Raw genomic sequence first — 25,375 nt, 5'->3', positions numbered from 1 at the left:
AGGGGGATTTCCATTACTTGGTCCCCTTTAGCTTTTTAGGTACAGTTTAGACTTTTAAAATTAAAAAAAAGGAATTTTTATTTATAAATTGTTTAATGTTACAATAAAGAATAAAAAACACAGTTTTTGCATATATTGCTTTAAAAGTCATTTCCCGAAAACACATTTGTCAAAATTTGACCCGAAAAATTGGCAATTGTCTAAATAAAATTTAATTTATATTTCTTTGCAATTATTAAGTTTGGAAAACTAACATTAAACACGCCATTTAAAAGTATTTTTAATAAAAATAAATACTTTTACTGTTTCCATTAATTACATTCAAACATATATATAATTTTTTTCAAAAAAATATTAAAAAAATATTTAAATTTTTTTTTTATTATTTTGAAGCTAAGAGCATAGCCTACCTGAATGAGCTCTGGCAGAATAAAATCCTGTAACTGAAATAATTAAGGCAATGATGCTTAAAATAAAAGCAACCGAAATCACCAATTTCCTGACAAACTTTTCGTTTTTCCAAAATTTCGTTTTTGGAGAAACATCTCGTGAAAAAGAACCAGTCTCTGTTGCCACTAAATTGGAATGACCTTAATTAAAAAAACTTTAAACAACTTAAACGGTTAAAACCAAACGGGCGAAATTGGTCGTTGATTGCCAGTTTGTTAAAATCCAAAAACTTTAAGCCAACTAAAGATGCGGTCAGTATATGAAAACACTATAATCGTATCTGTCAATTCATTTGTAAAAAAAATTGTTCAACCTTTATAAAACGCGACCATTTAAAATCCAGGCCAACTATTATATTTTTTGTTAAAATATAAAAGAACATACTAAATCTGGTCGATTACTTAAAATATTAAAATTTTACCTCCCGAAAATATTGGCTTTGGATCAACTGTGTTCTCTTCTGAATTTTCAGTCATTTTACCTAATATGCAAACCTAAAGTTATGCAAGTTTATAAAATATTGCAAATATAAAATTTTTTGGGTGATGCTAGCTAAAAACGCTCGCAATTGCAGTGGGGATCTATTTAAATGTCCGCAACTTAGACTACATCAAAACGTGACCGTTATATACGTAGCTTAATGAAGCTTCTCGTTTTTCGAAATGTCGCGTTTAATTGCGGTTGGCTGATTTTAATATATTACTTTAGTACTGGCCAAATTTCTCGTACTAAACTTTTTAATTAAGGCGAAATCATCATTTAACGCTAAAACTTAAAACCTATTAGCATAGCTTTTCGCTTTAAATTAGGTTATGTGGAATAACATTGGTAGTAATCATTTGGAAGCAATATTTTAACTACTTGCATATCCTTTTTACTACAATGCGTCTACTGCTACCTTATTTGTAACCTTAAAGACCAAGTACAACACAAAATAATGATAAGTAAAATAGGCTTTTATGCGGCATTGGATTGGCATATCGACTGTAAATGTTGCTTTAGTGCATTTAATAAAATGTTAACACAAACGAATACAAACTATTTTGAACGATTACACGATGTGAATAACACAAATCTATAACAATTAGGAATTGATCGTTAGAAATACAATATTAATTTCAACAACAACACCTCATTGATAAATAGTTAGTTCATCATTTCATTTTAAAAAATACATTTTGGGGAAAAAAAAAACAGTGGAAGTAAACTACAGTAAGGTTGTCACAAAGAAGATTAAAAAAACAGCTCGGTCGAATTTTTTTAATATAAAAAATAGTTTCGACAATCCGAATTCTGTTTAGCCGAGCAAAACTCTTCGCATGATGTGGTTCTGAATTTCTTCTTCATCTTCGGTTTCATATTCAGAACTAGCTGCTAAAAAAATATTTTGTTCACAAACTTAACATAAATGGAGCTTAGTATGAAAACCTATATTCCCATACAAAAACTTATTGCTTGCATAATGGTATTGTTTTTAGGTAGAATCTAAACTATTGGTAAGTTAAACAAAAAAAATGAGAACGCTTAGTTGAGTAAATTTTAAATTAAAAAAACAGTTGTAAAATGTAATAGAGTTCCCCATTGTAAAATCCACATATTAATATACAATATGCATTCAAAATAAAAAAAACTCAATCTGTTGATTTTCAGTCAAGGAGAGTTAAAAATAAATGATTTTTAGGGTGTGATGAGTTGACATTATCCAATTATTTTTTTGTTTTTTTTATACATAAATATTTACCTGATGATCCTGGTGACATGCAGCCAGGTGAACATAAATATTGCATTAACGGCAGTCGATATTTCCCACAAAAATCAACAAACTTTATCTGTTTGTAGCGGTGCTCAAAATATAAACCTAAAACAAAAATATTTGTTATTTTCTGAAAATCATTAAAACGAGTAATTATTTTGTCACATTTATGTTTACAATTCCCTGCTAAATTATGACAAAGTTTAGTAAACAAATAACAAATGGGGTAAACAGGAAATTATAAAATGGAAAGTATAAACCAAAGTCAAACTGATTGTCTTCTTTAAAAAAAATTTTTGCAGTTTAATATAGGTACTAGTAGTTTTTATATCATGTATGCCCAACTGGTCATATTTTACAATGTCAAAACGCCAGTTCATTATAAATTAAAATAAACGAATGTTTTTATATTGAACAAATATATACATTTTGTTACCTGTACACTTTGGGTTAGGACATTTGCTTGCTGAGTTTAGATGTCTAACTAGGTAAGAGGGTATTACTTCTTCGCAGTATTTTAAATTGCTATAAAAAATATTAAATCCTTGTTTAGTAAAAATACTCAATTTAAAATTTTAAAATTTTTCCAAAAACTTTTTTTTTTTTTTACATGAAAATATTTAAAAAAATTAATTTAAGATGTTACCAGGTTGCGATAGTTCTGCTGGCAAGTTCGAGTAAGGTCGGGGGGTCATATGTAAGGTCACGAACAAACCTTGCAACTAGAGGATTGCCTCTTAAACTTAATTCCATAAGGGACACAAGGGAAAGTACTTCGCGGGGAAGATAACACAAATCGTTGTTGTGTAGACTGAGGGATTGAAGGTTATGCAATCTTTAATAGTAAATAAATATTTACTTATTCTGCAGAAATTGTAAAACTTTTGGGTTACACAAAAAAGAGCATTTAATATATTACATACACTAATTGCTATGCCTTAATGTCCAAAATTTATTTTTAAATTTAGGATAACATAGCCTACCCTAATAATTTAAAAAGAAATTTAAACTTTTTTAAACTTTAATAATTCCTTTTCTTTAAATTAACGCCAGCATATATCATTTTACAAAACACAATTTTAAAAATGTGTCAAGTCATCCTTACTTTGCTAGTGTTGTGGGTATAGTATGTAGTTGATTATCGCACAAAGCCAGACTCTTTAAGTTGGTCATATTACCCACTTCGTTTGGTATAAATCTGATCATGTTACCTCCCAGATAAAAGACTTCCAAACTAAAGATAAATATACTTTAAGATCTTGGTTACAGAAAATACCTATATTAAGATTTCTATTGTTTTAATATACAAGAAAACTGGAATATTCTTTACTATTATATAATACAAGCCTATAACGTAATAGCCTGAAGCCACAATTTCTGTTATATAACAGAAATTCCAAAAACTCCTGATGGTCTTTTCCCCATTTTCCAAACTTAACAAGTCTACTAACCCTTCTAATTCTTGTACGCAGGTGGGTATTTCTCTAAGTTGATTTCCGCCTATGTGCAAGTCTTTTAGGGTTTTCATTTGACACAACATGTATGGGAAAATCTTAAAACTATTTCCACTTATGTTTAAAATATCCAGTTTTAATCTAAAAAAATGAATAAATATTTTTTTCTTTGAATATTTGTATTTATGTAATATTTTTACTATTTTATATAAAATAGGTTTTTAAATATTATTACCTTACCTGTGAATATGTTTAGGTAGACTAGAAAAAAGATTATTTTTTGCATAGATTTCTTTAAGTGAGGTTACATTGCAAATTTCCTCAGGGAGAGAGGTAAGACAATTATTACTAATATTTAGAACCTTTAATTGGGAAAATTTTTGAAGAAAGTCGTTAGGAATTTCTCTGCAAACAAAATACCAATGTTACTGACCTATACATATAAAGGCTAAATACTAACAGAATTATTATTTAAAATTAAATTTAAAAAAAATTGTATTAACAAAAAATTAGAGGCGGTAATTTTAAAATTAAGTTTAAAAAAATGTTACAAATTTTTTATATTTTTTTAGGGTTATGCATACAAAAAAACATATCTTATTTACTTAATAAAATTATGGGAGGCATCTATTCCGTATATTTCTTCTTCCTTAGCACTTTTAATACATTTACAATCACTTATACCATTTGATAATCGATTTGCTTTGTTGCATCTCAGTAATATTGGATCTAATTCTTTATATTTTGGTATTTCAGTAAAGCCCTGAAATTGTAAAAAATCAAAATTAGGTAGAAGGGTAAAAAAGAATAAATTTAAAAAAATACTAATTTGCTATTTAAGACAATAACATATAATAAAACAATTTTTTTAAGAAAACTTACCGGATCTCTATTAGTTTCGTACGCCCCACATAAACAGGGTGTGTAACCAAAATACGGCACATGTAATTAAACAAAGAGGTTGCATAAATTAAACCCTTACCCTAACCCTCACATATTCAGTTTACCCATTAACACATCTGACTCGTAAAGCGGACTAAGTTATACTCATTAAAACATATTTCAACTAATTTTTAATGTCTGGTTGAACAATTGCCATACTTAGGTTATAACGCCTTGTTAAATTCGGGCGTGCGAAAGTAATAGAGATCCAACTTACCTTCCAAGAAACATCCAACACTATTTCCATTTTACCTGTTGACATATTAATTAACTTAATATTGACCTAAAATAAACAAATTTTCTCAATAATAAATATATACATACCAGAAAAAGATTTTTTTTGAAATAAAAAATTTTATACAATAAAATTAACTTTTGCTGCTGCTAACTAACTCTTCAAAACCTGTTCTGTTTTTTCTGTTATGTAATATATGCGGCAAAATAGGTTAAAGTACATCTACAAACACTTTAAACCACAAACCAACAAATTGAACAACAACAACATTCGGTATGATTCAGCAAAAATTGATTTTGTTGTTATCGCCACGTTGTTAAACCATTTTAAAAATTATTTGCTTCATTTTTATACTTTTTATTAAATTCTACTTAATACCTATTTCATTTCACTGATTTAATAATCAAAACATGATAGTCAATTTGATATTAAAAAATGTGGGACAGCACCTTAAACAATATTGCGTCGTCACGATGATGCAACGAAACATCATTTTACGATAGGCATGACCCTACTCTACTGATATAGTTTGTACAAACGCACAAAAACAACATATTCAAACAAATTACATATATACAATGTAAATTACTAATTAAAGTAACGTAAATATGTTAAGTATTGCACTTTTATCGTACTCGAAACCACTTTAATTTTGATAAAGCGAAAAATGACTTGACTTTTTGCGATCACGCATTAACTTCGTGATTTTGGGTAAGTAAGTGCATGATTTTGACGTGACGCACGTTATCAATAATTTTTTTGCTGAGAAATGCATATTTTAACGCATTACCCAAAAACTTTTTTAACGGTTTATAGGTAAGTCGTACTGAAAATTTAAACAAAGTATACAAAAGTGTTGACCGTTTTTGGTTATTTTTAAAGTAAATTTTTCTAAAAAAACTATTTGTTTTAGGCGTAAATGTATTTGATGGGTGTGTATGCCTATTTTCCATTACCGGTTTTCCTTCAATAATATAAAATACACAATGTTTTAGAGTTTAATAAAATTGTTAAAAGACCACATTGTTTAAAGCTGCATAAAAATAGCTTTAAAATTAATTAGGTTGTGGCTAAAATGGAAAGGTAAATATTTGTCCATGATAACCTGTTGAACTTCACTCGTTATATTTAGATTTGACACAAAATGCAAACATTGTGGAGGCAAATGTTTACTTAAAATAAATAGAGCTACATCTGCAATACAATGTATTTTCCCTTGGTGCAGAAGTGAAAAAAATGTATAAGTATGTTGAGGTTGAAAAATGTAACTATATTAAAACGATGACGTATATAAATGTTTAAACATAACTTCTTGACATATGTCATTTTCACACACTATCACACCACTTTAGCACGATATAATGTTTATTTTGTTTACATATATAAATATATGATTCTTGCGAACTAGCTTGCTAACTTGGTAAAATGTTTTTGCAGGTTTATTTAGTTTTTGCAATTTTTCTGCTATCACAAGCACATTTTATTGCTGGAAATGTGATTGAAAAGCATGAAGGTACTTCAATTTTTTATTTGTTAAGTATATTTTGACATGAAAGTATAAATAAATTAAGTAATAAAAACGCTAATTTGAAATTTTAATGCAAGTACCACTAGTTTTTAGCTCTTCATAGTATTTTTTAAAAAGATGTCAAAAATTCAGTATTAAACCTCTTGTAAAAAGATGTTATAAAATTTAACAAACTCCTTTTTTATAATTAATTTATTTTTTAAGATGACAGGGGGTTGTTCGACAATCCTTCGGTCACAATTTCTCAGGGTAAAATGGAGGGAAAGAAGTTAGATTTTGAGGGAACAAGAGTTGATCGATTCCTTGCTATTCCATATGCTGAACCACCTGTTGGAAGATTGAGGTTTTTAATGTTAACATTTAATATTGTTATACTAAAAAATAAAATTTTTTGTAACTATGCTAACATAGTTAGGCTTAAAATTATCTGTTGAGCATGAGTAACTTTGATGTTGTGTTGGCAAATTTTATTTTTTGGCAAATTTTATATTTTTTTTTTTAATATATATTTTAATTGATGACTAGTTCAAATATTTCAAGTGGGATTTTATAATTTAACTTTTAAGCTTTTTTACATCAATTTTTTTTTTTTTTTTTGTGATCACTTATAATTAATTTATTTTGTTTAAATTTATTGTAATTTTTTTCCCTTATTTAACTTTAGCTACCTACTATTTTTTAGTTTTTATTTAAAAAATGCAGAATTTTAATAGAATTTTCTATATATATAAATGTTATGTTTACTTATATATATATAATTTACTATATTAAAAAATAAATAACTTTTGCAGGTTTAATCCACCTGAACCACACAAGGGTTGGGGATCAAACACATTGGATGCTTCGGTTGATCTAACCTATGAACTAAGAGAGAAAAATTGTTTGCAAATTACACTCACCCAGGGAAGAGTAAGAGGAAGTGAAGATTGTTTGTTCTTAAATGTTTGGGTACCAGAAGGAGTTGATGGTAAGACTCTTAAAGTTTTTAATATAAATAGAATACATTTTTTTGAGAACCCCTACATTTATATAATTACTGCCATGTTTTTTGTAATAAAAGCTATTCTAATAGATTTTGGGGGCCTATAAATTAGGATTTTCATAAATTTACCACAATTCTAAAAGAATTTAAACAAATAATTAGTCTTATATACAACATTAAAATTTTTTTCAAATGCATGACTACAACTTTTTATTTTAATTAAAAAAATTGTTTATAAAACTATGTAAACTATTACTAGTAGTGGAATGTAATGGGTAAAATTCTCAGATTTACTACAAAAGGTTCACTGGTTCAAATTTAGCTGCTTTCATGTTTTAGTGCCCATACTTGAAAATCTATGAAAAAGATTTTTTAGCTGGTTATACAAAAATAAAATTAAATACACAATAAATATTTTTTATTACAGCATCAAGAAAAGATCCGAAACCAGTGATGGTATGGATTCATGGTGGCGCTTATTCTATGGGAAGTGGTTGGGGGGCAAACTTTTTCGACAACTGGTTATATGACCATGAAAGAATGGTTGTTCATGGTGATGTTATTGGCGTAACACTTAACTACAGACTTGGACCATTAGGTAAAACACCATACATGTAGTATCAGTTTAAAATTTATAAAAAATATGTTAATTTATTAAATTTAGAATGTGCAGATTACAAAATAATAATACATTTTATTTAGGTTTTATTAGTACTGGTGATGATGCAGCCCCAGGTAATTATGGTTTGCTTGATCAAAACATGGCATTACAGTGGGTAAAGGACAACATTTGGGCATTTGGTGGTGATACAAGTAGGGTAAGAGCCTCCACAAATTTTTATCTTGGCTTAAATGTTTATATAAAAAAATACAATTTTACTTTCAATGGTTTGTTATTTATTACAATTGTAAATGTTTATGTAAAATGTTTTTATATTTGACCGGCAGCGTGGTGTAGTGGTAAAAACACTCGCTACACCACATATGAGGTTGTGAGTTCAATCCCCACTGCTCTCATGCTGTAGCGCCCTTGAGTAAGGCGCTATAAACGGTACGAACTCCTGCTGAGCCAGCACTTAATCAGCAGAATAATTATCGGGCAATTATAATCTATAATATCCCAAACTGCCACAGGCAACTTGAGACTAGGTTGGAGTAACTGATGTTACTCTATGTTTAAGTTGCACATTCGACTTTCCCACATCGAGGATAAAAATATATACAAAAAAATAAATAAATATGAGATTTTGCTAAATATAATTTTTAAACCTAAAAACATACTTTTGTTCAAATGAAAATACATTCCAGATAACAATTTATGGAGAATCAGCAGGAGCTGCGAGTGTATCTTTTCACTTGATTTCCCCCCTCAGCACCAACTTATTTCATCGTGGAATTTCTCAAAGTGGAACTGCCTTTTCTTCATGGGGAATAATCAAGAATCCGATCAGATGGGCTAGAAAAGTAAAAGCAATAATTATTAACCAATAACGCAAATATCTAATTTTTTATACTTTTAAATATTTTTTTTGTAAATCTCAAATGTAAGTTAAATTATTATATTTTTATTGCTATTATAATGACACTCAACAAGTTCTGCATAAGCTATATATACTTCAGACATTTGAAGTGTTTTCAATAGGCTAACATGCTATATTTATTAAATAACTTTTTTATTTAAACTTCAGGTAGCAGAAGCTACTGGCTGTTTAAATGAAGACAATCATGCTATGATGGAATGTATAAGATATGCAGATGCAGAGGCAGTTGTCTTGGCTGTCAAAACTTTAGATAAAGGCAGAGAAGAAGTTGTTGCAGATTTACCCTGGTCTGGAGTCATAGACAAGTAAGTAAAAAGTATTTAGGAGTAACTTAATAACAGTACAAAAAGTTTTTATTATATTTTTACATTTTTTGTATACATTTTTATAGTTTTACCTTTAATGATATTATTATAACTCGGTATTGGCCTGCCCTATAATCAGGATTTTAATTGTTGTAATATGGTCGTAAAATGTATGTCGTTATAAAAAAATGTATGTTCTAACAATTATTACTTTTAAGTTACTTTCTACCGGACACTCCTGACAAATTAATGATCAACTCTGCAAATAAAGATTATATTGTTGGTCACAATGACATGGACGGTCACTTGTTTGCTTGTCTTGATTTTCCTCAAATTAATATCGATCATAATCCAATGAATGAAGAGGACATCAGGACTGCATCTACTTTGTTCACCTATGACATTCCTGAACAAGTTTCTAATGCGACTTTTTTTCATTATCGACCATATGCTGGTGAGTTTTTGTTATTTAGTATGGCAATAACTTATTTTTTATGGTCATAGAAAGACTTATTAGGTATTTAAAATTAAAAAAAAAAATTATATACAAATTGGTAGGTTTTATGTATTTTACATTTTTTTTGTTTTTTTGTGCATTGGCTAAAATGAATAAAAAAATATACAGAAGATATTACAAAAAATTATTAATGTTCACATAAAGATTTTAAGTATGTAATGGCATGGTTACCAAACCCATTTATGTTGTTTATAAATAAAAATATTTAAAATTTAGATGTTTCTGATGACTATTATAAGAAAGCAGTAGTGGCAATATATACAGATAGCCTGTTTGCCTCTGGAACTAAGTTAATGGCTCAATTTCATTCTGGGATGCAAGAGTAAGGGAAAAATTTACCTTAAGTTTTTTATGGGTTTTAAATTGTTTTTGTTATGGAACCTTACACAATTATATTTGAAACAATCTGTGTACTTGAATAACTTAAAATACAAACATTGTTCATTGTACAGAAAAGCTTTTTAATATTAAAATAAAATTTCTCTTTTTTGATTTCTACAATAAATGTATATTCATCAATATTTCTTTTAACAGAACTACAGGAAACACATACATGTACCTATTTAGCCATCCTAATAAGTTGCCCTTAGGTATTTATCCTTCTTGGATGGGTGCAGACCATGCAGATGACTTGCAATACGTATTTGGCAAACCATACCAAACCCCTTTAGTCTATACTAAAGAGGAAAGGGAAATAACTAGTGCTTTTATGACATACTGGACCAACTTTGCTTGGAGTGGGTAAGAAAGAATATTTTTTGCTTTTTACTTATATATACATTGAACTTTTGAATTTATATTTTTTAATTGTTTTATTTAAATTTAATAAACCTGAATTTTTAGTAATCCAAACATTGGTCCTAACAACAACTTTGTTCCTGCAAATTGGAAATCATTTGAATTAAACACTCGCAATTACCTTGAAATTAATGCTAGTTTGGTACAACACGGTGACTTGGCAGTGCAAAGTAATTATCGTCCTCAAACTGCTGCTTTTTGGGGTAAAATGATTCCACAATTATGGAAATCTTCATATGATCTTACTAAGTTTAATGTTGAACCAGAACCAAAATTAGGAATGTGTCCTGGAGGGAAGGATTTTCAAAGAGAGACAGAGTAATAGTTGTTGAAGTTTTGTAACTTAAGGTGCAATATAAATTAAAAAAAGTAAATAATTAAAGATATTACATATAGGTATGGATGTGTGCAAGGTGAATCAGCCTACTGGTCTGGTAGAATGTTGACACGATTTTTGGGAATCCCTTATGCTGAACCACCAATTGGAGAAAAACGATTTAAAAGTCCGCTTCCACCAAATACTTGGAGTACAGTTAGGTAAACTTAAAGTTGAAGCTATTTTGTAAGTTGTTTAAATAGCAGCATTGCTACTTAGTGTAGCAAAAAAGAGTAGCAATTTATATTAATTTATTATGTTTTATACTAGTAGTTTTTTAAATAAGTGATCGCATCAACAGAAGGGCCTCTAATTAAGATGTTAAAACTAATGTTTTTTCATTGCATTTTGCTTAGGGATGCATCGAAATTTCAGAAAATTTGTCCCCAATCCACATTTGATGAAACAACTATGAGTGAGGATTGCTTGTACTTGAATGTTTATGTTCCAGTTGACACAGTAAAAATTTTTAAACACAGTTTATAATACATTAGGTGACGTATTGGTCTTAATTTTAAAACTTTTGAATTGTTTTAAGACCCTTCCAGTTGATGATGTAAAACCAGGGAAATACCCTGTTATGATATGGATTCATGGAGGCGATTTTAACTCAGGTGATGGCTCACAAAGTTATCAGGCTGAGGTGATGTCATCAAGAGAAAGAGTTATAATTGTTACTGTTAATTACAGGTAAAAATGTTTTACTTGTTCTTAAGTAAATTTACTATTTTGTAGGTAATTTTGTTTCCATTCTTTTTAAAGTTTAAATTGTATATTAAAATATGTGTTTTTGTGTGTTTCTACATTCTCATGTGTGTTCATTTATGTATATTTCCAAGACATTATTAACTGTTATTACAGGCAGCGTGGTGTAGTGGTAAGAACACTTGCTACACCAATATGAGGTCTTGGGTTCAATCCCCACTGCTCTCATGCTGTAGCGCTGTTAAGTAAGGCACTATAAGCGGTATGAACTCTTGCTGAGCCAGCACTTAATCAGCAGCATAATTACCTGGCAATTATAGATATTATCTGTACAATATCCCAAATTGTCACAGGCAACTCAACACTGGGTCAGAGTAACCACTGTTACTTAACGTTGAGGTCACGCAATCACCTTCCCACATGGATATATTTCAAAAAGAAAAAAATATTTCTATTCTATAGACTAGGAGCTTTAGGATTTGCAACAACAGGTAACTCACAAGCAATTGGTAATTATGGAGTGTTAGATCAAAACCTTGCATTCAGATGGGTGAAAAACAACATTGCCAACTTTGGTGGAAATGAACAACAAATTACTTTGTTTGGGCAGGGTGTTGGGGCCGAAGCTATACAGGTGATTTTTTAATAAGTTTAGATATTACTTTTTTAATATGCATATTCTAAATAAATTTTTTTTAACAATTTTGTTTACACCATGTTTTTATGGTACTATTTATTTGACAGATGCATACTGTGAGTCCTTTAAACATGAACTTAGGAATTTCACAAGCTATTTTGCAAAGTGGAACTGCAATGAAGATGGAGGATTACCCCGACCAGATACAAACCACTTTGGACCTGGCAAATGCTCTACAATGTGACACCACTGATAGTGTTACACTTGTAAGTGTGGATATTAAACCCAATAAATCTATCAAAATAAAAACCATAAATTTCATAGCAATATTTAAATTTTTTTATATTTTAGATGAGTTGTCTATCTTCTGTAGACACAGTCAGCTTGATAAACGCTCAAGGTTCACTTCAGTTTAGACCAGTTGTTGACAATTACTTTCTAACTTACACACCTGAAGAAATGTTAAAGACAAACCCTTCCCTTATATCTCAATGGTCTTTTATTGTTGGTAAATATTATTATAGAATTTTTATCATTAGGCTGCTTTAAAAAAATTAGCCTTGTAAAGTTTCTTAGTAGCGTATTGTAGAAAAATAAATATGAAGGTGATTTTTAGGTGTAAATAGCGGAGATGGGACAACAAACTGGGAAGACGTAATCTTATCAGTAAATGGAAATGACTTTAGTGATGTCATTGAAAACAAATTTGCCCAAAAACATGGACTGAAAACTGATGACATAAAACATGAATATACATCATGGGATGTACTGGATTTTGAAACAAACAAACAAGTACTTTAAATTCATGCATACTTAATGTTCACCAACTAGTACAAAAAAAAGGACGAAAAATGCTCCGAGCAATATATACTCAAAACATGTCTTATTTTTTTGACATATTCTATTTTCTATTGTTTTTTTAAAAGCAACTTTCTTAAAATAAAATACCATTTTTATTACATTGTATTTTATTAGGAAATTCAAAACCAGCTTCTTCATCTATTTTCTGACCACAATTATGCAGCTCCCTCTTCAAAATTAGTAGAAGAGTTCTCCAATGCAGGGTCAAATGTTTATTTGTATCAATTTGATAGAGTGATACCTGCTAATAAATACCAAGTTCAATACCCAACGGCAGAAGGTAAATAGTAAATTTTTTAAATAATTTTTATTTGCTGAAAATGAATATAGACTTCGAATTAATCAAGATTTTCCTTCATAGGTGCTGCCCACGGTGCTGAGCTTGCTTATATTTGGGGAGATTTTGTACTTACTGGTCAATCTGAAGTTGCCAACCCAGACGATTCTTTATTAAGTTATGCTATGATGAAATACTGGAGCAATTTTGCCAAAACAGGGTTAGTACTTTATTTTTTATATACAACAACTAATTTTTTTTTTAATGTTATGTAAATATGTAATTTAGCATTATTAGAAATACCCACACATTTTTTAAATATTTTATACTTAATAATAGTTATACCTATTTTAAACTCAAGGTATTTAACTTTTTCTATTATTATTTTAGAAACCCAAATTTTAATGAATTTGGTTCTAATAGTGAAGTAGAATGGCCAATCTATAACAACGAACACCATCAATTCCTTAATCTTGATACAAATATATCTGGAAACTCTTACTTGAGAGGTAGACAAGTTGAATTTTGGAACTACTTGTTACCAAGTTTACAAGTTACTTGCCGCATCTCTGATACCTTTTACTTTTAAATGGTGTTAATAAAAATAAAAGGGAATACCAAATAAAAAAAACTTCAAAAACTTAATGTATGTTTTGTATTTTATATTAAGAATAGGCTTTGTTGTAACCTTTAAGAATCATATGCTAAGGTTTGTTACCAAAAAAACAAAGGCAACATTTAATTTAACAACACTACCACTGCACTTATATTGTATTTCACAAACAATTTCTTTTTAGATTTACTTTTTTTAAACATACGCTTTTAAACGAATAAAGCTAGCTTAATTTAACAGTTTCTAAGGATTAAGAAATTGTTGTAATATATGACAAGCCTAAAAAACAATTTTGCTTGCAAAACTTTTTGGAATTTAAAAGTTGTTATACATAACATAACTATATTAGAAATCGTATTATGTTTTTATTTCTTTATTGCTTTAGAAAGGTTAAGCATGTAAAAATAACATGCTTTTTTTAACTCTTTAATTGTAGTTAATGAGTAAATGTCAATAGTAGATGTTTCTTTTAAGTAATGCTGACCTAATTTACAGAAACTAAAATGTTTGTTAAGCTAGCCACGACCACTTGTAGTGACGCATTTAAGTTCCAATAATAACACTGTATACCAACACATGTTCATTTCACACATTCCTATTCAATTAATGTTTTGTTTATTTTGTCAATGTATAAATTTAAAAAAAATGTTGAATTTTTTAATCGAATAAAATGTTTTTGCAGGTTTATCTAGTATTTGCTGTTTTTGCCGAAACAACTTTTGTTAGTGGAAATGTGATTTATAGAAAATCTGGTAAAAAATTTGGATATGTTTTAATTTAATTTATCTTTTTGTTTATCTTAGTAATATAAAATTTATTTTAAGATGACAGGGAATTGTTCGATAAACCTTCAGTCACTATTTCTCAGGGAAAAATAGAAGGAAAGAAGTTAGATTTTGAAGGAACAAGAGTTGATCGATTCCTTGCTATTCCATATGCTGAACCACCTGTTGGAAGATTAAGGTTTTACATTGATAAAACAAAATATTTTTAATAAAGCTATTTTTAAACCCTTAGAATTAAATCTAAATAAAACATCATGCAACCAAACCTTCAATAATTTATAATAAATATATTAAAACTAAACTTTAGACTTAACCCTCCTGAACCACACAAAGGTTGGGGGGAAGATATATTTGATGCTTCACTTGATCTTAATTTTAAATTAAAAACAAAAAGTTGTCTACAAGTTTCATTACAAGGAAGTTTAACTGGAAGCGAAGATTGTTTGTTTTTAAATGTTTGGGTGCCAGAAGGAGTTGAAGGTAAATGTTATTTTCTCTTTTTAAACATGTCATTTAAAACTGCCAAAAAATCATGAGTTTTTTCTTTTAAGTTACCATAAAGTAAATTGTTAACTTATTAAGCAGTATTTTTAGGTTACTATTAGGTTTACAAAATAGTACACCCAAAATGATAGGCCCACAGAGTGCTATTTGTACAAGTACTATTTCTGTACTTCAGTAAAACTGCTTAACTTTTATTTGTTTTTGCAGAATCAATAAAAGATTCCAAACCAGTAATGGTGTGGATCCATGGAGGGGCTTTTACTACAGGAAATAGTTGGGGGGCTAATTGGCTGTTTGACCAAGAACAAATTTCTGTTTTTGGTGACGTGGTTGCTGTTTCACTCAACTATAGACTTGGACCTTTGGGTAAATAATTATGAATATTTGACAAATATTCATGTTATTTCAATTGTGTATATTTGTATTTAGTGTGTTAAAAATATGCTTTGTTGAAGCATTATAATAATGAAGAAAGGGTTGTAATGATAAACATATCATATTTTTTTCTTTTTTTCCTGAAATTAGGGAATTTTTTTTTTATAAATTATGCACACTAAAATCAATCTTAAAATTAAGATACTGAAAATAATTTGTTTAGGTTTTATTAGTACTGGTGATGATGCATCACCAGGTAATTATGGTTTGCTTGATCAAGTTATGGCATTGCGGTGGGTTAAGAACAACATTCATGCATTTGGTGGTGATGCAAATAGGGTAAATATTTAAAAATTTATTTTAAACAGTATTTCACAGCAGCAACACGAGCGCTCACAATTTTTTTTGAGCATAAATGTTTTACATATGTATATATTATCTGAATCCTCTGGGTGTATTTGCATGCATGCATCTGTATAAATACAAATTTATGCCAGATAACAATTTATGGAGAATCAGCAGGGGCTGCAAGTGTATCATATCACATGATTTCTCCCCTCAGCACCAACTTATTTCATCGTGGAATTTCTCAAAGTGGAACTGCCTTTTCTTCATGGGGTATTTCAAGAAATCCTTTAAGATGGGCTAAAAAGGTAGAAAAATATATCTTCATAAGTTATTACAAAAATGTACCATTTTTATTTGATTATTAATCATCTTTAAAAATTTTTTAGGTTGCCAATGCTACTGGCTGTTTAAGTGAAGACAATCATGCTATGATAGATTGTATAAGATATGCAGATGCAGAAACGGTGTTAAATGCTGTTACAACTTTTGATACTGGTAGTGCTGATAATGTTGTGGATATGCCCTGGTCTGGTGTTATAGACAAGTAAGTATCTTTAGGCGTGGTTAAATTTATATGAAAAAATAATACTTTTTATTTTTTCAATAATAATTTACAATAGCCTAAACATAAACGTAAATAAAATGCATAAACAATGACTTGTTTTTTGAGCATTATTTTAAATTTTGTTTTCCAAAAAATCACAAATTAATTTTATAGTTACTTTTTGCCGGACACTCCTGACAGATTAATGATTAACTCTGCCAATAAAGATTACATTGTTGGTCATAATGACATGGACGGTCACTTATTTGCTTGTCTTGATTTTCCTCAAATTAATATTGGCCGAATTCCAATGACGTTAAGTGATCTTAGTAATGCAGCTAACCTAATAGCTTATGACGTTCCTGAACAAGTTTCTGATGCAACTTTCTTTCACTACCGACCTTACACTGGTAAGATTGTTAGTTTTTTTAAGTAAACTCTTATTACACGAATTTAAGTTATAGAAAATGTTTGCTCATAATTTTTAGACGATGTTCCTGATGACTATTATAAGAAAGCAGTAGTGGCAATGTATACAGATACTCTGTTTGCCTCTGGAACTAAACTAATGGCTCAATTTCATTCTGGAATGCAAGAGTGAGAAAAATAATTTTTGTTAACACAAAAGCTTTGTTTTAAATCAATCCAATAACACAAAAATTTTATTTTTATACACCATAACTTTGCATCATATGACTTAGGAAGATTATTTTTATGAGCTGTAATTTACCTTTGGCTTTATCTTTTTTACATTTAGAACCACAGGAAACACTTATATGTATCTGTTCAGCGAGCCAAGTAAAATGCCAAATGGTATTTATCCTTCTTGGATGGGTGCAGACCATGCAGATGACTTGAAATATGTATTTGGCAAACCTTACCAAACCCCAGGAGATTTTAATGATGGAGATAGACTAGTATCCAGCGCCTTTATGACTTATTGGACTAACTTTGCATGGAGTGGGTTAGTAGGTGTAGTTTATTTTGACTATTTTAAAACGAGTTTAAAAAAGTAAACTATTTAATGTTTAGTGATCCTAACATTGGTCCTAACAACAACGTTGGGCCTGCAAATTGGAAAACATTTGAATTGAACACTCGCAATTACCTTGAAATTAATGCTAGTTTGGTACAACATGGTGACTTGGCAGTACAAAGTAATTACCATCCTCAAACTACTGCTTTTTGGGGTAAAATGATTCCACAATTATGGAAATCTTCATATGATCTAACGAAGTTTAATATTGAACCAGAAACAAGATTATTAAACCAAAACAAATTATGAAACTATTGCTACCAAGTTGAAAGTTCCTTGCCCTATCTCTGATTCGTTTTACTTTTAAATATATTTTTTTAATCCTTCAAGGTAAAATTAAAATAAAAAAAGGTTTCTGAAATTTTTATTATCATGATGAAGTGATTACGAGCTGCATTTAGGTAATGCCAAAATGTTGAAGCCTAATACGCTTGCATAACATTAACTCTTGTTTTCTTCGTAAATTGTAAATCCATTGTAATTTGAAACAACAAGGTTTCCGTTTTTGAAGAAAGCAAGTTGGTTTGCTATCTCGTCCATTGATTTATCGACGTATTCCATAAATTTTCCGTCCAATGAAAATCGAAGTAATGATTTGCTATCGTAATCGCTTACAAAAAACGAACTAAAACAGATTAACATTATTAAACCATCGTCAAAATTACAAGCTTTAAGTTAAGCTACGTAAAACTACAAATAATTAAAATATTGTTCGATAGTGCAAATGGCTTTGAAAAATTACAGATTTATCATTGTTTTTATGGAGGACTTTTCAGCTATAGCCTGTACATACAAATATAAATATGCTAAAACATTAAAAAAATGTTTAAAACTTACCCTTTCTCCACACTGCAACAAACTCCTAGTGGGCAGGTGAATTTATCCTTTCCAAAACAACTGATATATTCAAGGGTTTTTGAATCAAACAACTTGACACATTGATTGTGTGAGTCCGAAACCGCCAGTCTTTGCTTATCGTCAATGCACATATAGTACGGCCAATTAAAATGTGCGTTGTCTTTATCACCGAATGAGCCTAAAAAAAATTTATATGTTTAATAAGAATTGTTTGAACGACTTTGTTAAATTTAGTAATGCAAAATTTTAAATAAGTCATGATTTTTTACGTATATTCAGGATGCAAAATTAAACATAGCCTACCAAAGCTTCTTATAATTTGATCGTTTTCTTTGTCGTGCAACGTCACTCGATGTTTGCCTACATCACTGACGAGAAATTGTTCCTTGCTGTTTTGAACAATCGCTCGCGGGAACACCATTTCGCGGCCACCAAACGTTTTTAAAAGTTTTACCTCCACTCCGGAAAAGTCTTCGAAATATAAAAGTCGAGTGTGTAAGTTAAAGTTAAAACAAAAAAAGACTTTAGTAAAGTGTAAAAACTTGGCTATATTTTAAGGTTACATATAATTTCGAATATGTTTAAAATTAAAAATGCTCAAGCCAAATATCTAAAGTCGTTACGCTTCATGATTTTGCTAGCAGTTCGTTTTTGTTTGCCCTCCCTTAGTTAAAACCACAAAATAAATATACCTGTGACGTCTGGGCACTGCCATAAGGCGGCATACCCACCAACAACTGAAGCCAATACATTTTCATTTACTCGTTCAACATCTAATGGGCATGGATAGGTTCCATTTATTTCAATGGGCCATCTGTGAATATGTTGGCCTGTACTGTCCAGAACCTTAACACAAACTTTAACTTAAAAAGGGCGTTATAATTTATGGATAATGTTGTTTGCTGCTAGTGAAGATTTGAAAATGCTTGTTTTTGTAATCCTAGTAGTCAGTCACGGTTACTGAAGTACCTTAAATCAAATGTTTTTAACTACTTTTTTGTAACTCAAATACAATCTGACCTGAATTCGTTTGTTGTTGATTTCAGAAATAGTAATCGTTTTGCTTGTGTCTGATAAAGTTAACCCTCTTGCATTTTCAAACTGACGTAGCCCTGTACCTGGCTCGTTAACTCTGTTAATTTTGTCCCACAAACCCATTCCTAACAATTTTTAGCAATGCTAGCGGAAATTACAAGCTATGTTGCATTTCCTATAACAATTCAGATGTTTTCTTGAACCTAAACAGTTAAAAATGTTGCTTATATAACTTTATTAAACACCAATTGTGCTAAATGGAATAAATGTACTTTGAGATAATGGCTGTAGAGGCCTACCCAAAGATTATACATTAACTAAAGTACGTAAAATGGTAAGTTACACAAAGCGATATTTAACAAATTTATTATTTCAAGTTAAAGGCATTTAATTTTTAAATTAACTACATAGAAGAGGTACCAAGTTTTGCGTTTTTTTATTTGCAAACTTTTTTGATTGTCTTTAGGTGCCAGTGTCTTTCATTGGACTGTGCTGTGGTTTATATTTATTCACGATCCGTTAGAGCATCCAAGAATATCGGAACAAGAAAAAACTTATATTACTGAAAGCATAAGACAGGAGAATAAAAATTATAAAGTAGGCCTACGACTTCAACTAAACATTAAGGTAAAAAACAATGACCGTATACCATGAAAATCAATATGTTTTTCGGTGCCAATAATAGCTCTTGTAGTAGCTCGTTTTGCAGCAGCGTATTGTATCTATGTGCTATATTCACTGTTACTAACTTACACGGCTACCATACTAAACTTCAATATTGCATTGGTAAAGCTTTGATAAGTAGTAAGAAACGAAAACATTTGTTATTGATTGGTTTATTAATCTTTTTATGCTTTGTTGCTTCTAGAGTGGCGTTTCGTTGGCTGTTCCATATTTCCTTAAATGGTGCACTGTGAATTTTATTGCATATCTTTCTGATGTAGCCCGCACTAAAGGCTGGTTGTCAACAGAAGCTGTGCGAAAACTTTGCGAAGGATTTGGTTTAACTGGAACACCAATTTGTATTTTAATAGCGAAATATGTAGGGTGCAACGCACAAGTAGCTCTTATGTTTTTTTGCTTTGCACTTGTTATTCTTGAAACTGTAAGTTAGAACAAACTTTTAATAAAAGTTTAATGGGCCAATTAGTATTTTATTAAGATAAAGTATAACCTTAACTTGAGGACTTAAGTTGTATTTAGATGCTTTAATATTGTTTGAATGTTGGAGTGCCAACTTTAGAACCAAACGCTCATAATATTGCTCCTCCATATTCTGGTATCATTTACTCGATATGCAACACTTTTTCAAATCTTTGCGGGTTTTTGGCTCCGCAGATTGCTGGTTTTATATTACTATACGGGGTAAGATATGATCACCGGCAGCGTGGTGTAGTGGTAAGAACACTTGCTACACCACCATGCGGTCGTAGGTTCAATCTTTATTGATCTCATGCTGTAGCGTCTTTGAGTAAGGCGCTATAAACGGTATGAACTCCTGTTGAGCCAGCACTTAATCAGCAGCATAGTTACTGGGCAATTATAATCTATAATATCCCAAACTGCCACAGGCAACTCGAGACTGGGTCGGAGTAACTTATGTTACTCTATGTTTAAGTCGCGCATTCGACTTTCCCACATCGAGGATAAAGATATATATAAAAAAAATGTATTATGCTATATTTTTATCGATATTTCACTTAATACATTTTTGTTTATACCATCAACTTTCAGAACAACTTATCTCAGTGAAGAATTGTATTTTGGACTACAACAGGGGTATCTGTATTTGAAACTTTGACTTTTTTTTTTCGGATCTGCTGATTACCAGTGTAAGGATTTCGTGGTAAGGGGAATTAATTGCAGGAAGAGGAAATACTGAACACTACAAATATAGCAATGTGGCAATAATTTAATGTTTCCTTTTTTATGTTTTTTCCTGGTGAAAGATGGTTACTTTCTGTTGGGGTATAACATGTATTTTTACAAGGTAAATGTGTGTTTACATTTGAAATGTGGCCGAAATCATTTAACTGTTAAAACATGCTAAAATTTTACTGATAGCATGCTGTACATATAGTTAAATTTTCAGATTTGTTTATTAACTTAAGTATGTTGAAATTAATTAACCTGATGTTATTTACAAATTATATAAGACCTTGTTATACGTTTTGCTTTTATTTCCATGTTAAGAACTTTGTGTAAAGTTTAAGTTAATTAAAAACTGTTTTTTGGATAACATGGAGTTTTCAACAATAGAAGAAGTAAGTTATTTTGATGTTTAGTATTATTATTATCTGCAACTGCAAGGCCAGCAAAGCCATCAAGACTTTTAGATTATTTTATTCTAATGTAACAATATTTTTAGAACTTTACACCTGGATTATATTTAAAGACAAGATACATTCTAGCTATAATGTGTGCACTTGGTCTATTCAATATGTACTCGACTCGCAACAACATAAACATAGCTATTGTAGCTATGGTGAATGCAATAACTTCTTACGTTAGAGTTGAAAACACTACCGAAGTATGTCCAGAAACCCAATCTGCCAACTTTACAAGACCTATAACGGTAAGCAAAAACAGAATGTTTATTAATAAACTTGATTATTTATTGCCTAATTCATTTTGCTTTTCTGTTTTGTACATTTTTAGAATGGAATGTTTACATGGAATTCAGCTGAACCAGGTCTTCTTATTGGATGTTATTTTTATGGCTACATTATTTTAAATATTCCAGGTGCCTGGTTGGCCAGAAAGTTCGGGTTTAAACTGGTTTTAGGCACCGCAATGCTCATAAGTTCTTTTCTTACTTTATTAATTCCAACAGTGGCTTACGTAAACTTCAAACTTCTTGTGGCATTAAAGATTTTGCTTGGATTTGTACAGGTTTTTATATTATACCGTTTTTTAAACTTTACAAGCATACAGGCATTATTCTGTGCATTATTAACTATAGGGTGTGTCTTTTCCTACCGTCATTGGAGCTTGGGAAAAATGGTCTTCCCTCTTTTCTGCGTGGCACTTACTTTTCTGGGATTTCTATGTGAGATTAACCTTGTAGAACTTTTAAATATCAAAAGTTTTATTAGTACATGTTTAAATCTAAATGTTATGTTTTGCTTTTTTGGTTTTATAGTGCCAGGTTTAGAACCAAATGCTCTTGATATTGCCCCTCGATATGCTGGCATCATTTACTCGATATGTAACACTGCTTCAAATTTTTGTGGATTTCTAGCTGCGCAGATTGCTGGTTTTATTTTACTCAAAGGGGTATAGCAAGTTTTTTTTTATTATACTAGAAGATTGCCCGCTCTAAAATTACAGGCTGGATTTTAATTGTCGTAATAAGTTGCATCAATTTTTTGTAATTTGGCTGTGAATCGAATTAGGCAATTTTTGTATTTTAAGGAGGTTATACAAGTTGTATATTTTGCCTTTTTAGAACAACTTATCTTAGTGAAGAATATTATTTTGGACTACAACAGGGGTATTTGCATTTGGAACTTTGGTGTTTTTCTTTTTTGCCTCTGCTGATATCCAACCATGGGCTCGCGGCAAAAAAGGAAAATTTCACGAAAAAAATTTGTTGAGCGAAAATTGTGATCTTACTGAAAAATTGTAAAATATTTGTTATTAAAAAGTGTAAGGCCTATAATAAAAAGTGCATATTAAAAATAAAATGTTAGTATCTAGAAAAAAAATTATATTAGTAAACTTAGCTAAGCTTAAAAATCAAACTTAAGAGGCTCCGCTAGAATAATAAAGTAAACACTTTAACCAAAAGTTAACTCTATAGCCTTGGTAAAACAAAAAAGTACTTATAAAATTAATTAAGAAGATTGTAAGCCTAAAATATAAAAATAAATTACTCGCACTATCATATGTGCATTACAACAAAATATAAATGATTTATTTAATTTTTCGTTTGGGAAAGTACTTGGGAAGTTCGAATCTGCAGAAATAAAATATGTTTTCTTTTAATCTGTTATAAACAAATTAATACATATTATATATAACTTGTTAAAATAACGTTTTGTAAGCTGTTTTATGTTTCTTTAAATGGTGCACAGTTACTTTTATTGCCTACCTTTCTGATGTGGTCCAAAATAAAGGCTTGCTGTCAACATTCGCTGTACCAAAATTTTGCGAAGCATTTTGTCTACTTCGAACTGCAATTTGTATTTTTATTGCGAGCTATGTAGGGTGCAACGCACAAGTAACTTTTATGTTTTTTTGTTTGACACTTGTTAATCTGGAAATTGTGGGTTAGAATAAACTTTTAATAAATGTTTAAAAGGCTAATTAGTATTTTATCAGGGTAAAGTATAACTTTATCTTAAAGGACTAAAATTGTGTTTAGGTGCTTTAATTTTGTTTATATACTGCAGTGCCAGGTTTAGAACCAAATGCTCTTGATAGCGAAAACATTAAATTACAAAAAGAAGAAAACTAAACATTACAAGTATGTGAATATTAAAATAATATAAGTATCCTTTTTGTATCATGTTTCTTCCGGGTAAAAATCGATTAATTTTTCTTAAGTCTAACATGTGTTTTTTTGTCAATTTTAAGAAATATAGACATAAATATTATTTAACAACAGTTTATAGTTTGGTGGTTTAAAATTAAAATAGTTTGTGCTGATAAGCTGCAAAACTATAAAAAAAAATTTCACAGAAATGGTTTTTGCGGCAAACCTTTATATATAGTTTTTTTTGAAACTGTACAATTTTGTTGCTTTAATGAAAAAACAGGTGTAAATTTCACATAAAACGTTCAGTAAGAAGATAGCAAAACAAGTTAAAAATTGTGTAGATGATCAGCAAAACATTGAATACGGGCAGCGGCTTTATGGCCTGCCTTATTACCTATATCTAATAACTTTAAATGTACAATTTTAGTCAAAGCACCATACAAATACTTAAAGAAATGATGTGGTTGCAGAGTTTCTTTTTAATTTGGTTGGATTTTTTTCAACTTGCGCGAGAATATTATTATTTTTAAAATTGGTCAAGTAGTTTTTAAAATATCGGGGTTTTATAGTTAAAATATTGTAAATAGGGAAAGTTCCTACGCTCGCAAGTCACGTAACGCACGACGTCATCGTCGTCAGTTCATATGCTGGCAGACATAGGAAAATATTCATATTTTGTTAAGTGCATTAGGAATTAATTTATATTATGTTATTAACTGTTTAAATTAAACAACGGTATATGTTTTGCTTTTTATATTCTGCATTTTTATTTTAAGAACTTGTTTATGTTAAGTTCAGGTTTAATAAATATTGTCGGTGGATTAAAATTTGAATAGAATGAAGTTATCAACAATAAAAGAAGTAAGTTATTTTAATATTTAACAATATTATAATCTGCATAAAGGACAAAGAGAATCATCAAATATGTTTATATTATTCTATTGTAACATTACTTTTAGAACCCTACACCAGGATTTAATGTAAAGTCGAGATACATTCTAGCTATAATGTGTGCACTTGGTCTATTCAATATGTATTCGACTCGCAACAACATAAACATAGCTATAGTAGCTATGGTGAATGCAACAACCTCTTACGCTAGAGTGGAAAACACTACCGAAATATGTCCAAAATCATCCAACTATACAACCCCCATAACGGTGCTTAACCCACTAAAGTCTTCATTACAAACTTATTTTTGTTATTTTATTAATAGTGTCTTACAGTATTTTTTTGTAGAACGGAGTGTTTACATGGAATTCGGCTGAACAAGGTCTCGTCATTGGAGCTTATTTTTATGGTTATGTTATTTCAAATATTCCGGGCGCATGGTTGGCCAGAAAGTTCGGGTTTAAACTGGTTATGGGCACTGCACTGCTTCTTAGTTCGTTAATAACTGTCTTGATTCCAACAGTGGCATATATAAACTTTAAACT

General features: G+C 30.0%; 3 protein-coding genes across 5 annotated transcripts; 1 reads left to right on the top strand and 2 right to left on the bottom strand.

The window, feature by feature from the left end:
• Window positions 1-1,396: 1,396 nt before the first annotated feature.
• On the bottom strand, window positions 1,397-5,345 carry LOC145746049 (leucine-rich repeat-containing protein 58-like). 3 transcript variants are annotated; one of them, XM_082564248.1, is made up of 10 exons: window positions 4,924-5,318; window positions 4,817-4,851; window positions 4,263-4,420; window positions 3,898-4,062; window positions 3,655-3,798; window positions 3,309-3,437; window positions 2,850-3,038; window positions 2,640-2,728; window positions 2,192-2,308; window positions 1,397-1,824 (listed from the first exon to the last, which is right to left on the bottom strand). In XM_082564248.1, the coding sequence occupies exons 2-10, from the start codon at window positions 4,844-4,846 to the stop codon at window positions 1,748-1,750; spliced, it is 1,098 nt and encodes a 365-aa protein (XP_082420374.1). In that variant the 5' UTR covers window positions 4,847-4,851; window positions 4,924-5,318; the 3' UTR covers window positions 1,397-1,747. The 3 variants fall into 3 exon arrangements, with proteins under 3 accessions (XP_082420374.1, XP_082420366.1, XP_082420358.1); XM_082564240.1 differs by having other exon boundaries at window positions 1,397-1,821; window positions 4,817-5,345; XM_082564232.1 differs by having other exon boundaries at window positions 4,817-5,316.
• A 618-nt stretch (window positions 5,346-5,963) lies between these two features.
• On the top strand, window positions 5,964-18,215 carry LOC145750740 (uncharacterized). The gene is made up of 34 exons (XM_082566852.1): window positions 5,964-6,078; window positions 6,272-6,347; window positions 6,567-6,705; window positions 7,154-7,329; window positions 7,772-7,942; window positions 8,047-8,162; window positions 8,653-8,808; window positions 9,033-9,190; window positions 9,409-9,644; window positions 9,924-10,029; window positions 10,242-10,448; window positions 10,551-10,823; window positions 10,902-11,042; window positions 11,238-11,340; window positions 11,420-11,571; window positions 12,049-12,220; window positions 12,331-12,489; window positions 12,575-12,731; window positions 12,840-13,015; window positions 13,199-13,364; window positions 13,446-13,581; window positions 13,752-13,924; window positions 14,057-14,070; window positions 14,657-14,726; window positions 14,799-14,937; window positions 15,067-15,239; window positions 15,471-15,629; window positions 15,862-15,977; window positions 16,136-16,291; window positions 16,373-16,530; window positions 16,705-16,940; window positions 17,019-17,127; window positions 17,288-17,494; window positions 17,563-18,215. The coding sequence occupies exons 3-34, from the start codon at window positions 6,617-6,619 to the stop codon at window positions 17,813-17,815; spliced, it is 5,013 nt and encodes a 1,670-aa protein (XP_082422978.1). The 5' UTR covers window positions 5,964-6,078; window positions 6,272-6,347; window positions 6,567-6,616; the 3' UTR covers window positions 17,816-18,215.
• On the bottom strand, window positions 17,979-19,582 carry LOC145750641 (uncharacterized). The gene is made up of 5 exons (XM_082566752.1): window positions 19,445-19,582; window positions 19,117-19,270; window positions 18,728-18,895; window positions 18,404-18,602; window positions 17,979-18,191 (listed from the first exon to the last, which is right to left on the bottom strand). The coding sequence occupies exons 1-5, from the start codon at window positions 19,580-19,582 to the stop codon at window positions 18,008-18,010; spliced, it is 843 nt and encodes a 280-aa protein (XP_082422878.1). The 3' UTR covers window positions 17,979-18,007.
• Between the last annotated feature and the right edge of the window lie 5,793 nt (window positions 19,583-25,375).

Source organism: Corella eumyota, chromosome 1, assembly GCF_963082875.1.
Source record: "Corella eumyota chromosome 1, kaCorEumy4.1, whole genome shotgun sequence".
NCBI lineage: Eukaryota > Metazoa > Chordata > Ascidiacea > Phlebobranchia > Corellidae > Corella > Corella eumyota.
This window is presented reverse-complemented; position numbering and strand designations above follow the sequence as displayed.